Source organism: Garra rufa, chromosome 4, assembly GCF_049309525.1.
Source record: "Garra rufa chromosome 4, GarRuf1.0, whole genome shotgun sequence".
NCBI classification, from domain to species: domain Eukaryota; kingdom Metazoa; phylum Chordata; class Actinopteri; order Cypriniformes; family Cyprinidae; genus Garra; species Garra rufa.
Window position 1 is genome coordinate 21525001 of NC_133364.1, and position 14144 is coordinate 21539144.

At 36.6% G+C, this 14144-nt stretch overlaps 1 protein-coding gene across 2 annotated transcripts; it reads right to left on the reverse strand.

Moving 5' to 3' along the window:
• Nucleotides 1–1734: 1734 nt before the first annotated feature.
• Nucleotides 1735–14144, reverse strand: dennd6b (DENN/MADD domain containing 6B). Of its 2 annotated transcripts, XM_073838188.1 has the most exons (21): nt 13935–14144; nt 13681–13719; nt 13511–13553; nt 13299–13411; nt 13099–13179; nt 12811–12916; nt 12060–12139; nt 11816–11878; nt 11322–11377; nt 11096–11218; nt 9972–10067; nt 9486–9580; nt 9315–9380; nt 8813–8877; nt 8628–8717; nt 8459–8512; nt 8223–8326; nt 7946–8048; nt 6786–6822; nt 6630–6704; nt 3017–3154 (listed from the first exon to the last, which is right to left on the reverse strand). In XM_073838188.1, exons 1-20 carry the CDS (start codon nt 14085–14087, stop codon nt 6658–6660), a joined length of 1614 nt encoding a protein of 537 aa, XP_073694289.1. In that variant the 5' UTR covers nt 14088–14144; the 3' UTR covers nt 3017–3154; nt 6630–6657. The 2 variants fall into 2 exon arrangements, with proteins under 2 accessions (XP_073694288.1, XP_073694289.1); XM_073838187.1 differs by lacking the exon at nt 6786–6822 and having other exon boundaries at nt 1735–3154.

Below are 14144 nucleotides of genomic sequence, written 5' to 3' on the forward strand. Positions count from 1 at the left end.
TTTTATTTTTTTACATTAATGTATTAATATGATAACATACCTTATTTTTTCAGTGAATGTGTGAGATTTCCGGTTCGTTGGCCACTGTGGAGAAAAGACGAGAAGAATAATAAAGTGCAGTAAACTGTAAAATTGTTTGCACTACAAACCAGCGTACTCATTATTAAGATAATACATTAAAATAATACGGTAAGACACACCAGTTTGCAATTTCACGTAGCAAAACAAGCTGTTTTTACAGTTAAAAAAGCTGTTTTTACAGCGAATGACACCGGAAGCTAGACTCAAATATATCAAATTTACAAATTTGCGCCCACTCTTACGAAAAATAAGGTGGATACATTTAAAAAACATCTATAGCTTAAGATTTTTAAAATCCATCGCTGCATAAGTAACTTTTGAACAATAAAAAGATTTTATTGTTAAACTTTCAGCCACACGACAATCATTTCAAGCTAAAGTTTATTTTATTGTTTTCTCAGCTTGTAATATCACAATAAATTGGAATGAATCATATGGCAATTAAAAAAAATCTTTGAAAATTGTTTTCTGTCTACTACTAAATGTGCAGCTGATAAAAACTGCTGTATGTGGAAGAATCTGCAATGTTGCAACACAGTTAAAGTCAAAAGTTTACATACACCTTGCAGAATCTGCAACGTACATATTTTTAATGCATGTTATTTTTTTATTTAGTACTTACCTGAATAAGATATTTCACATTAAAGACGTTTACATATAGTCCTCAAGAGAAAATAGTTAAATTTATAAAAAAACAACCCCGTTCAAAAGTTTTCATACACTTGATTCTTAATACTGTGTTGTTACCTGAATGACACAGCTGTGTTTTTTTTTATTTTGTTAAGTGATAGTTGTTCATGAGTTCCTTGTTTGTCCTGAACAGTTAAACTGCCCGCTGTTCTTCAGAAAAGTCCTTCAGGTCCCACAGATTCTTTGGTTTTTCAGCATTTTTGTGTATTTGAACCTCTCTCAACAATGACTGTATGATTTTGAGATCCATCTTTTCACACTGACGACAACCTAAGGACTCATATGCAACTATTACAGAAGGTTCAAATGCTTCAAAAGTAAACACAATGCATTAGGAGCCGGGGGTGTAAACTTTTGAACAGAATAAAGATGTGTAAATTATTATTTTTTGCCTAAATCTCATTTTTTTATTTAGTACTGCCCTTCTAAAGCTACTGAAGTCTCAAAAGACAAAATAAGTTTACCTTTACCCTGATCTTCAAATTCAATAAGTTTTAATGCATTGTTTCCTTCCGAAGAATCAGCGAGTAAGTGTTTGAACCTACTGTGAACCTAATGGATCTCAAAATCATAATTAATTTAGCAGATTCTGCAGCGTGTATGTAAACTTTTGACTTCACCTGTAGGCGCTCTGTGCATTATTTAAGACAGTGGATACATTTTAAATAAGATACTACACTTAATATTTCTGCCAATTAAAAATATGAAAGAAAAAGAGTAGTATGCTATTCAAATTCAGTCAGTATTTTTCAGTTGTGGTCTTGGAGTTTTCCTAAGTGCACATTTTGTATGCTCCATTGATAGACTCTACTAATGAGCAGATGAGCTGAATCTGGTGCATGGCATCAGGATTCTTCCCAAAATGTGCAGTGTTGAGCAGAAACACTGCTTAAAGACAGACATACATTTAAATTATGCCTAAAATATAATTGTTTGTGTTGATATCCAAAGTCTCACTGCTGATCTGTTAAAACATAGTTTAATAATACAGTCCCAACCATAAAACATAATATGGCTCTTTCAAATAAACATTTTAAAATACTGCAGAAGTGGCAAACTTTAAAATCAAACTTACAACCTTTTCAATGAATGAAAAAAATAATAATCAAACACAAATCACAGAAAAAGCACACTGTATACAAACTACAATTTGAAGTAGTCAAAATATATGTAAAAAGTGCAGTGTGAGGTTCAAAACTACATAAAGTGGCACAAATTAAGAGCACAACCGACATTTCCTTTTCAAACAAGGTTCAGGTTGTGTCAAAAAAGCAACATTCATGACTTGCAAACACAATATACAGACTGATTGTATTGAGTATTAATGACCTTGAACTCAATTCCCAATCACAAAATTATGAAACATCCACTGCCCCTGCTCACAAAACCTTTTTATAATGATTATCATTTAAATAAACTGACTAGTTTTAAATAAATCTTGTTCTGGAGTTTGTTAATCCAGAGTCTGTTAATCCAGTTATGAATAAAATCAAATCTAAGTAGTCAAAGAATTGCCTAAACAATCATTTTCTAATATATAATAAAAATAATTATAAAAACAGGCCAAATGATGCAGTAGATGTGCTCTGTGCAAAGGTTAAAGGTTGGGTAAGGTAAAAATAAATGACAAAATAAATAAATAATAGTTAAAAGCGCTGCTGTGTATTTTTAGAGTCACATTTACTAATGTGCTTCTTAATGTCTTTAAATAATACCTAACAACATAACTGGAATAAAAGCATTGATATTTAATAAATAATCAAGCATTTTAACTGAACATGTCATCCGTATTTATGAACTGTATATGCTAATTAAAAGTCAATTTGTTTATCCTTTTATTAATCTATTTGACTAAATGTTGATTTATAAAACAAAATGTTCATGCAGTGCTAACTGACTGCAGGCTTTAAATACTTGGTGCATGTTAAAATGTATATAATTTACAGCAGACATCTAAAATCTACTGTGAAGTCTAGCTGAGGACTTCAAATTATCGAAGTTTAATCGAAGTATCAATGTTTCTGTGTTCTTCATGTGTCATCTAGGACCTCATATAGCAGCAGCAGTAGTTGTTTCTCTCCTGTACTGTACATCCAAAATGAAAGGCCTCTCAGGTAGTGAATGGGTTCACCAGAAGAAGAAATGTGGGTTGATACCTGTGCAGGTGTTACGGGTTCATATATAGCTGGTATATTCTGGATAGACAGTCTGTATGTATCAGTGGATCTGCTGGTCAGTGGTGTTCACGTGGGTCTGATTGTCATTGTCTGTGTAATAATGTCTGTAGATCCTCTGGCAAGGAGCTGATGATGGTCTGGATGGACTGCTCTAATCTCTCCAGGAGTTCTTCTTTCACCGGAAGCTGGTGTTTTCGGGCTCTCGTCTGGTTGGGACATACAGAAGAAGAGATAGAAGCTTCAGGCAAATGTTTTAAAGCAGGGGTCCCCAAACTTTTTTCTGAGCAGCCCACATAATTTTCTTTTGTTTAATGGGGGGCCGGGTCGGTTTATAAAAGAAAATTCCATGGGCCGGACTGACTACTACTACTACTACTAATACTACTATTATTATTGTTATTAATAATTTTATTATGATTTACCTGTATTTATTATACTTTTTAATGCTAGAATAGTTTATTATTTTTTTATGCACCAGACAGACAAATGATCATTTCTTTTCAAAAGATATACAGGTGCTTCTCAGTAAATTAGAATGTCATGGTAAAGTTCATTTATTTCAGTAATTCAACTCAAATTGTGAAACTTGTGTATTAAATAAATTGAATGCACGCAGAGTGAAGTAGTTTAAGTCTTTGGTTCTTTTAATTGTGATGATTTGGCTCACATTTAACAAAAACCCACCAATTCGCCATCTCAACAAATTAGAATATGGTGACATGCCAATCAGCTAATCAACTCAAAACACCTGAGCCGTCAAATCGGTCTCTCAGTTTGGTTCACTAGGCTACACAATCATGGGGAAGACTGCTCTGACAGTTGTCCAGAAGACAATCATTGACACCCTTCACAAGGAGGGTAAGCCACAAACATTGATTGCCAAAGAAGCTGGTTGTTCACAGAGTGCTGCATCCAAGCATGATAACAGAAAGTTGAGTGGAAGAAAAAAAGTGTGGAAGAAAAAGATGCACAACCAACCGAGAGATAGTGATGGGAAGTTCGGATCATTTTACCGACTCGGATCTTTGAGTCTCGTTCAGCGAAATCGTTCATTTTACCAAAATATAATTAAAAAGCTACGTGTTACTTCCATAGCACATGTACTGCTTGTGCAAACGTTGACTACACTACAAACAAGACAAAACTATAATAATATTAGAAAAAGAAAAGCTAAATTCATTGTTTACCTGGGTCTTCAGTCTATGATTAGCTCCCTCACCCCTATCTGTACGGGTTTGAGTCGTTCGTTCATCACGTGACAGCCCCATATGCTTTACCTATGCTGCCTGAGCCGGAAACAGAATTGATTAGTTCATCTCTCGAGTCTTCGGGTTTGAGTCGTTCGTTCATAGTTGCGCAATTGCGCATGCGCGACTGAACGAATCACTTCCCGAGACGACTCGTTCTTCCCGAGTCACATTAAAGATTCGTTCAAAATGAACGAATCGTTCAAGAACGACCCATCACTACCGAGAGAGCCGCAGCCTTGACAGGCTTGTCAAGCAAAACTGATTCAAGAATTTGGGTGAACTTCACAAGGAATGGACTGAGGCTAGGGTCAAGGCATCAAGAGCCACCAGACACAGACATGTCAGGGAATTTGGGTGCAGTTGTTGTATTCCTCTTGTTAAGCCACTCCTGAACCACAGACAACATCAGAGGCTCTGGACTAAGGAGAAGAAGAAATTAACTGTTGCCAAGTGGTCCAAAGTCCTCTTTTCAGATGAGAGCAAGTTTTGTATTATATTTGGAAATCAAGGTCCTAGAGTCTGGAGGAAGGGTGGAGAAGCTTATAGCTCAAGTTGCTTGAAGTCCAGTCTTAAGTTTCTACAGTCTGTGATGATTTGGGGTGCAATGTCATCTGCTGGTGTTCGTCCACTGTGTTTTTTGAATCACGTCAAATTCCGCCTTCAGCATTTTCAGCGCTTCCACAGACTTTTCAGATCTGGTTCTCAGCTGAAAAACTTTGGGTAACTGGGAGATGAGTGAAGTCTTGCTTTTGCACCTGTCTCACAAGCAGTGCTAGTTTCACCTCAAATGCTATTGAGTCATTTTGTCATCGCTCTGAATTTTCTAGCTGGCTCGCGCATCACCTGTTCGATCGCGATGACACATTATGTTGAATGTACCATTCTGTTGGTGAATTCAACAAATAATTAGGCTATGTTAATAACTAAGGGAAATTTTAGTTTGAAAGCCAACCTTTATTATCAAATACCGACATAATAAAAGTAAAACATATTTAAAGTTACATTTTCAAAATATGTGTCTGGCATTGTTCAGAGCAGTGTTGTTTTCGTCAAAGATGACGATGACGAAATCATTTCGTTGACGCCACTTTTTTTCATGACGATAATGAGACGATGACGAGATAAAAATGGCTCGTTGATGACTAAAACATGACGAGACGTGTGTGAGTTTTCGTTGACGAGACGAGAATAGACGAAAATGTTAGTGGGTGGTCCGGCAGACGTTTAAAATGCATGACATTTCTGCTAATTGTGCATGCCAATCAAAACCAAAAAAGTATCTGCCGCTATGGCAAGCCGTTTTAGCATTAAATACTCTTTGCCATACTAGTATGGCAAGCCGTTTTAGCATTCTATCTTGTTTGGTTACGCTCAACACGTCACATTGTTGTCACTCAGACAGACAGACGATTAACCATGATGGCGGCAGTTTGCACACAGGGTGGTCGCAAACGGTGAGAGGACCTATGGGTGTATTTCAAATATATGTCTTTTATGTCTAAAACCATTCCTTCATTATTGTAATTATTGGTGAAAATAGTCAATCCGGAAGCTCACATTGTGTTGAACTATAGATCTGCTATTTTCAGAACTTATAAGTGACACTACCAAACAGCAAAATACTTACTGACCTACATTAATTTGTTAAAAGACTTTTTCCCCTTTTTTTGACTAAAACCTTTTTGACTTTTCGTCGACTAAAACTATCACATTTAGAAGTGACTAAAATTTGACTAAAACTAATAAGCATTTTAGTCCAAAAGACTAAGACTAAGAATAAATCTAAGATGGTTGTCAAAAACAACACTGGTTCAGAGGGCCGGTCCAAATGTGAGGGCGGGCCGCATTCGGCCCCTGGGCCTTAGTTTGGGGACCCCTGTTTTAAAGGATTAGTTCACTTCCAGAATAAAAGTTTGCTGATAATTTACTCACCCCTACGTCATCCAAGATATCCATGTCTTTCTTTGCTCAGTCGAAAAGAAATTAAGGTTTTTAAGGAAAACATTCCAGGATTTTTCTCCATATACTGAACTTCAGTGGTGCCCAATGGGTTGAAGGTCCAAATTGCAAATTAGCATATGTGGTCAAAAAGTATATAAATGTCTCTTTTTATTTTTTATTTTTTTTAGAAAATTACTAATCATTTCATTAGATAAGGTCCTTATTCCTTGGCTGGGATTTTGTACAGCTCTTTAAAGCTGCATTGAAGCTGCAATTTAGACCTTCAACCTATTGGGCACCACTGAACTCCACTATATGGAGAAAAATCCTGAAATGTTTTACTTAAAAACCATAATTCCTTTTCAAATGAGGAAAGAAACACATGAACATCTTGGATGACATAGTGGTGAGTAAATTGTAAAACACTAATAATGCACTTTTATCCTTATCATGTTCAAAAAGCAGCAGTTTTTAACCAAGATTCACTCACCAGTTTCTCCCGAAGCTTTAGAATGAGGTCAACAATCTCCACCTCTGATTTGTCTTTGGTCCATGTCAGCAGATCCTGAATGAATGAAATCAAAAATTAAATGAGTTATTAAAAAGAGTTATTCATCAATTAAAATTACTGTTATTATTAACTCACCCTCATGTTGTTCTGAACTCGTAGGGGTTTCTTTCTTCTGTGGAACATAAAAGAAGGATTTTGAAGAATTGTACTGGTTGCGCTTTTCCATGCAAATAAGAACAAAACAAATCTTCACATCCTGTTCTCTTTGGTGCATTTATTGACGTTCTATGAAGTAGAGATGTTGTGATCCAACTGTTTCCTTGGGTTCTTTTTAATAATCGGTTGATCCAATTTACAAAACTTTCGTTCATGAAATGGTTCAATAATCTCATCACAAAAGTTAACAGCAAACTGGAGTAGAAGATTCTGTGAATAAATACATTTCAGTCTGTTCCTCATTTTTGTTAAAGGGAACCCCAGGTATTAAGACTTGTATGGCTTAATATAACGTACATGATGTCTCTAAATAAAAAAAGTAGTCGAAAACCCATGAAAGATTAGCTATTTATCAAATTATACATATTTTGGACTATGGTGTACGCCATTATTTCGATGACATGAAATGTTTGCACTCTGTGAGTTACTGGCGCTACCTGTTGATATTTTTACCACAACACAACCCAGAATATAAAATACTGATACAATGCAACATTGCGCAGCTTTTGGTTGTAATTTTTAGTCAAAGGGCAACAAGAAAAGCAATGCCTGCGGACGAATAAAACTTCCTAAAGACCCACGTCTTTGTTCTCTTCACTTCAGCCCTAATGTCTTTGAGGCTTTTAGTAGACCACAGCTACTGAAAGAGCTTACAAACGGCAGAGACAAGAAATGCTAGAAATGCTAGGATGTAAACATTCTGACGCTTGTCATGACGCCACAGCCACTGATGGAGTTTCTCAGCGTGGATTTCACTCGATATCCAGGGGCGTTTAGACTCCTTTCAGCTTTTAGCTCTTTCAGTAGCTGTGGTTATAATATCAGTATTTTCTTTTCCAATGTTATTATCTTTTTAAGGTGAAGCTTCAAAGCATGGAAAAGAGCAACCAGTTCAATTCCTCAGAAATTTTCTTTTTGTGTTTAACAGAAGAAGTCATACGGGTTTGGAACGACTTGAGGGTGTATCATCTTTATGTGAACGAATTTAAATATTCTATTTGCACACATACTGTCAACTGATGATAATAATACAGAGAAGTACAGTGGTATCCAGAATCCAGATCCAATATCATACTCACAGCTGCACAGATGGCCTCTAAATGAAGACATTCTACTTTCTGAGTCATCTCTCTGTGCCTGAGCCGATACCAGCCATCAAAGTTTGGTGAACGGAAGAAACGCCTGAAAACCACATAGAAACATTTATTAGAAGCACAATTAACAGGAAGTTTTCTTCAGTTCCTGAATGTCCTGAAAGGTTGAGTTCTCAAAGTAGCATAATCTTAGGTAGATTGACAGGTTATTGATGCTAATGGGTTTATGATGCTTTTGGGAAAGGCAACCTTGACATGTTACCTGTACAGGCCTGTCCAATCTCCTTTCAGCGTTTGTTGTGGCCCTGCTTGCTCTAGGGTCTTCATGAACTCATCCTGACTGAAGGACCGGATCTGAGGAGGCGTCTGAGACGGACATACATACAAATTGTTTCAATCCCACTTGAATCCCAGGATTTTATGGTTGATGTCCAAAATATTCAATGGAAACGACTCATATGCATCTCCTTAATCTAATCTACTTCATATTGAACCAACCTTCCAAGGAGACATAGATCTCTGCGGCGGCATGAGGCTTTCCAAATATCGCTCCTAAAGAAAAGAAAGGGTGTGACGCTTAACACTTCTTAGTGAATGAAATGAAACAGTAAAGCTGTCATTAAGCTATGAACAAAGGTGCAAAACAAGTTTTTGAACTTCTTGTTACCAGCGGAAGTATGAAACTCTGCGTTTGCTCCAACAGATGCCGCCTCAAAATGGCACTCTGCACCTCTGATGGCCTTTTTTTCTGGATACCCTTAAAGTAACAATAAAAAACCAAAGCAAGGAGTTACATGTAGTTTTACTTTCAACTTAAATGTCATTTTTCAAGAATGAACACTTGCAGCCTACCTTTAAGAGTCGCTTGATGAGGGCTTTGTCTTTGTGTAGGAAGGTCTTGTATGCTGTGTATATGCCTTTATGGTATAAGAAAAAAATAATTATATATATATATATAAAAGAAGATGATTTGTTACCATGGACCACAAAACCAGTCTTAAGTCACACGGGTATGTTTGTAGCAAAAGCCAACAATACATTGTATGGGTCAAAATTATCGTTTTTTCTTTTATGCCAAAAATCGATAGGATATTAAGTAAAGATCATGTTCCATGAAGATATTTTGTAAAATTTCTACAACTTTAAAGGCGATTTTCTCAATATTTTTATTCATTTGCACCCTCAGATTCCAGATTTTCAAATAGTTGTATCTTGACCAAAGTTGACCAAATATTGTCATATCCATACATCAATTGAAATCTTATTTATTCAGCTTTCAGATTATGTATAAATCACAGTTTCAAAAACTTGACCGTTATGACTGGTTTTGTGGTCCAGGATCACATTTGTGTACCTGTTTTGGTATCCAGTGTTTTTAACTTTGCCAGTTTCTTGACCTTCACTTGCTTTGGTAAATCACCTGTAGAGAAACTCCATTCAGACTTTTCTCATGTGCAATATGTCAATAACATGTTATCAAAAGGCTGTCAGATGAGTTTTGATGCTAAAATGGAGCATAATTTACCAGACATCTTCAAGTCTCCGAGGCGAATAATGTGTGGCCAGCACTGAAAGGTCTTTATGAAGAAAGGGTTTGTGACACCAAGTATCACATTGGGCCTGAATGTTGAAAATAGACAGAAAGTAGCTCACTTTAGTCAAGGTTTCATTAAAAAAAATGTATTTAATTTAGTGACTTTGTCATTTGCTAAATGACTAAAAGAACCATAAAAGTCTCATAAAAGTGGTCTGTCCATACATTTGTGTGCTATATTCAAAGTATTTTAAAGCCATGACAGCTTTGCCAGTGGAACAGAACAATGCCTTTTTGTCATTTTTCAGCTTGACAGTCCCAGTCCCCATTCACACTTCCATAACACAGAAAAGAATAGCTTAGATCATTCATCAAAAAAATCTTCTTTTGTGAAAGAAAATCCTGAGTTTGGAAAGACATGTTAATGAGTAAGCAATTACAGAATTTTTACAGAGCGGTGTGTGAGTTTTTGCTTACGGAGCCTGAGTCCTGGTTGTGTACTCCTTGAATTCACTGTCATGAATGGTGAAATATGGTCTGTAATCACCACAGTAGCGCAGTGGAGCGATAGTGCTAAAGAGTGAACACAGAACATAAAACTTAATATAAAACGATGCCCTAACAATTGTAAAAAACTGTTTTAAAGGGTTAGTTCAATCCTGAATTAAAATGTCATCCAAGATATTAATGTCTTACTTTCTTAGTCGCAAAGAAATTAAGGTTTCTGAGGAAAACATTAAAGGATTTTCTCCATATAGTGTACTTCTATTGTTAAAAGTCCAAACTGCAGTTTCAACTCAGCTTCAAAGAGCTCTACACGATCCCAACCAAGGAATAAGAGCCTTATCTACCAAAACGATCGATCATTTTCTAAAAAAAAAAATACAAATGTATATACTTTTTAACCACAAAAAAGGTTCAAAAAGGTAGGGTAGGGTGGAAAAATCCATCTCGTTTTCTCCTCCAACTCCTCGTTGTTTTATCCTTTTTTGTAAAGGGTTTTTGACCTCCTTTGCACGTTCGCTTCGTAAAAACTGGGCCAGTACTTCCGCTTACGATTTGTTGTTAAAAAGGTTAGTTTTGCTAGATAAGACCCTCATTCCTCGGCTGGGATTGTGTAGAGCCCTTTGAAGCTACATTAAAACTGCAATTTGGACCTTCAACCCACTGATCCCTATTGTCCACTATATGGAGAAAAATCCTGGAATGTTTTCCTCAAAAACCTTAATTTCTGTTTCAACTGAAGAAAGAAAGACAAGAACATCTTGGATGACATGGGGGTGAGTAAATTATCAGGTAAACTAATCCTTTAATATGTTTATATGTTGTCTAATTCACATTAAAAAGAAAATATTTATATTTAAAAAAGCTTTTGCAATTGCACAAAAAACGTAAATGTTAAATAAACATCCAAACAGTTCTGAAATGTTGTGGTTTGGAGTTTTTGTAATGTATTATGTAATGGATTATGAAAGAACAAGCATAACCTTTACTAGAAACAGGCTAAAAACCATATCTGCTGTCACTGTCACTATTATAAGTTCCTAATAATAACTTTATGTGCTTCTGGAAAGAGAGCTTCGAGAGCGCAGTATCCATACCTGACCAGGGCCAGCACGGTCTCCGAGGAGACGGTTGGAGAGGGTGCCATAACAACCACCGGCTCTCCTAGCAACATGAACTCCCAGAGCATCTGCACGTGAATCAGAACTGACTGGAAACATCTGATTACATGAAGGTCAATTAGAGCTGCTATTAGTGACGGCTGTAAAATCAACAGATGGTTTAGTAATTCCAAATAACATGTAAAACGAGTGTAATACTCACTTAAAAAGATCCAGCTCGTGAACTGATGGAAGAACCGTGGGGGCAGGGAGCAGATTCTGCGAAAACAAAACCACATATCAACCATATGTTAAAATTTTAATTCTGTCATTAATTACTCACCCTTATGTCGTTCCAAACCTGTAAGACTTTTGTTCATCTTCGGAACACAAATTAAGATATTTTTGATAAAATCCCAGAGCTTTCTGACTCTCCATAGACAGCAAGGGTCCTACCACGTTCAAGGTCCAGAAAGGTACCAAGAACATCGCAACAAAAAGTATTCTCATAGCTTTATAAAACTACGGTTGAACCACTGATGTCACATGGACTACTTTGACGAAGTTCTTGGTACCCTTCTGGACAAACGAAGGTCTTACGGGTTTGAAACGACATGAGGTTTAGTAATTATTGACAGAATTTTCATTTTTGGGTGAACTATCCCTTTCAAATAAAAGCATATGTGTATGCTTGTTATAGTAAGATGAGGTAACCACCTCTGTTTGTGGTTGTTTTACAGGGCTTCCTCCTGGCGTTTCGATTTTTGAAGGAATTCTGACCTGCCAAGCCAAAATCAGCATTTGATAAATTGAACAGGTGGCACATTAATAACAAAATTAGATAAAACATCAAAATGGTAAGACATGAAAACACCAAAAAAACACACTGCAAGTGGTGTTTTACTAAAATGCATGAGAATGATGTTCCTTCTGAAGAGTTTTTCTTTCAAAATACTCTCACCTGCATCACCACACCCATCACAGGTAAGTTGAGAGTCTGTCCTGGTACTGGTGCTGGCCATTGGTCAATCTCATTACAGACTGAAAGATATTAACCACAATGATTGAGGATTTGATATATAAGGCAGCGACAAAAGGCAGATTTGTGTTTGATATTTTAAAGGCAGTATATGAATGTCAACATGTTTGTTTCTTTGGGTGGTTTTCATGTGGTTACTCAGGTGATATATGTACATACATACATAGCTGAAGTCAAATTTTTACATACAACTCGCAGAATCTGCAAAATGCTAATTATTTTACCTAAATAAGAGGGATCATATAAAAATCATGTTATTTTTTATTTAGTACTGTCCTGAATAAGATATTTCACATAAAAGATGTATACAAATAGTCCACAAAAGAAAATAATAGTTGAATTTATAAAAAATGATCCTGGTTCAAAAGTTTACATACACTTGATTCTTAATACTGTGTTGTTAACTGAATGATCCACATTTGTGTTTTTGTTTGTTTGTTTTGTTTAGTGATAGTTGTTCACGAGTCCCTTGTTTGTCCTGAACAGTTAAACTGTTCGTTGTTCTACAGATAAATCCTTCAGGTCCCACAAATTCTTTGGTTTTTCAGCATTTTTGTGTATTTAAAACCCCTTCCAAAAATGACTGTATGATTTTAAGATCCATCTTTTCACACGGAGGACAACTGAGGGACTCATATCTAACTATTACAGAAGGTTCAAACGCTGGCCTCACCTGTCTCCAGACAAGGTTCATGCTTTTCAAAGTACTCCGGAGCAATGACCTTCAGCAGCGAATGGAAAAGGTTCACAAACGGCAATCTGGACACCACCACCAGAGACTAGGGATATAAAAAAACTGAAATCATTTACGGCATTAACCACCATTACATCAAAGTACAAAGTAGTCATTTATTCCACGTTATTATTTGACCACAAGGACCTTGACTAAATACATTCAATTAAAGCAACAACAGCTCATAGTGAAAAACCAAAACATCTATCTCTCAGCTCAGTTACACACCTTTTGAAAGTATCCCCTTTTGACAGACGCATCTTTTACTTGCCTAAAATACACATATCCATGGAAATGTGCGTGATCCTTCTGAAAGAAATTTATATCATCTTACATGCACAGTTCACAGGAATTCATTGATTTAAAGCACATGCCAATCAGTTGCGATGCTGGGAGATATCTTAATTCAGAGCAGGTCAATTTCTAACCTGCAGGGTCATAGGTGCATCCTTGTTATACGCATCCTCCTGTCCAAACCAAGAGCTACTGCGGCCCACCGACTGCCGCAGTCTGAAGCTGAACTGAGTATCCCCGAGGCATCCTGGGATAGACATGCACTCATGTGATTGAACTGTAATGCTCATGTTTCAGCTGTTTATCATGAAAGCACTGATGAGATCAGTCTGTGCCAGCACATTACCTGAGTATGAGTCAGGAAACGATAAGTAACAGATGCTTGTTTTCTAAAACACAGAAGGAAGCGAAGGGTTTTAGTACTTTTAGAAGGAAATTAGTAACATATTTAGCTTTAGATATTTATAATACTGCTGCTGCAAAATAAATAAGATATTTAAATAAAATTCATCTTACCTCTTTCTCTGTGAGTTTGACATCATGTGGGTAAACGAGCTGATAACAACATAAAGAATGTTAGAGATACACAGTGATGCTGCTGTTGCTGTGGTTACAGTGGTCATATTACAATCAGATTGTTTCACTATTGCGCTGTCGCTGCATTTTTTTTCACAGTTCGATTATTGCCCACTTGTAAAGCGTTATGCGTGTAACAGACAAATAAACAAACAGATGTTAAGGGTGCATGCACATTATTTGCGTAACGTTACCTCTATGGCTTGTCCGAGCTCGAGGTCGAAGGTAACGACGCACACGCATTCGAGCCAGGCAGAGAAGCGCGACCACGGCACTGGTACCTCTGTGTTTGTCGCCGCAGCTTTAGATGGCCCTTCCGGAGAATCGGTGCTGTCAAATGGGTCCATTGTGACCTAAAAATCCATTTGAGATCCGCTTGCTTTTGTGAATGGTCGCGTCCACGG

Coding starts and splice junctions, on each gene's coding strand:
- dennd6b (XM_073838187.1), bottom strand. CDS start 14,087: ATGGACCCATTTGACAGCACCGATTCTCCGGAAGGGCCATCTAAAGCT. Junction 11,219..11,321: donor CACGAGCTGGATCTTTTTAA/GTGAGTATTACA, acceptor TCATGTAATCAG/ATGTTTCCAGTCAGTTCTGA. Junction 8,878..9,314: donor AACACTGGATACCAAAACAG/GTACACAAATGT, acceptor TATACCATAAAG/GCATATACACAGCATACAAG.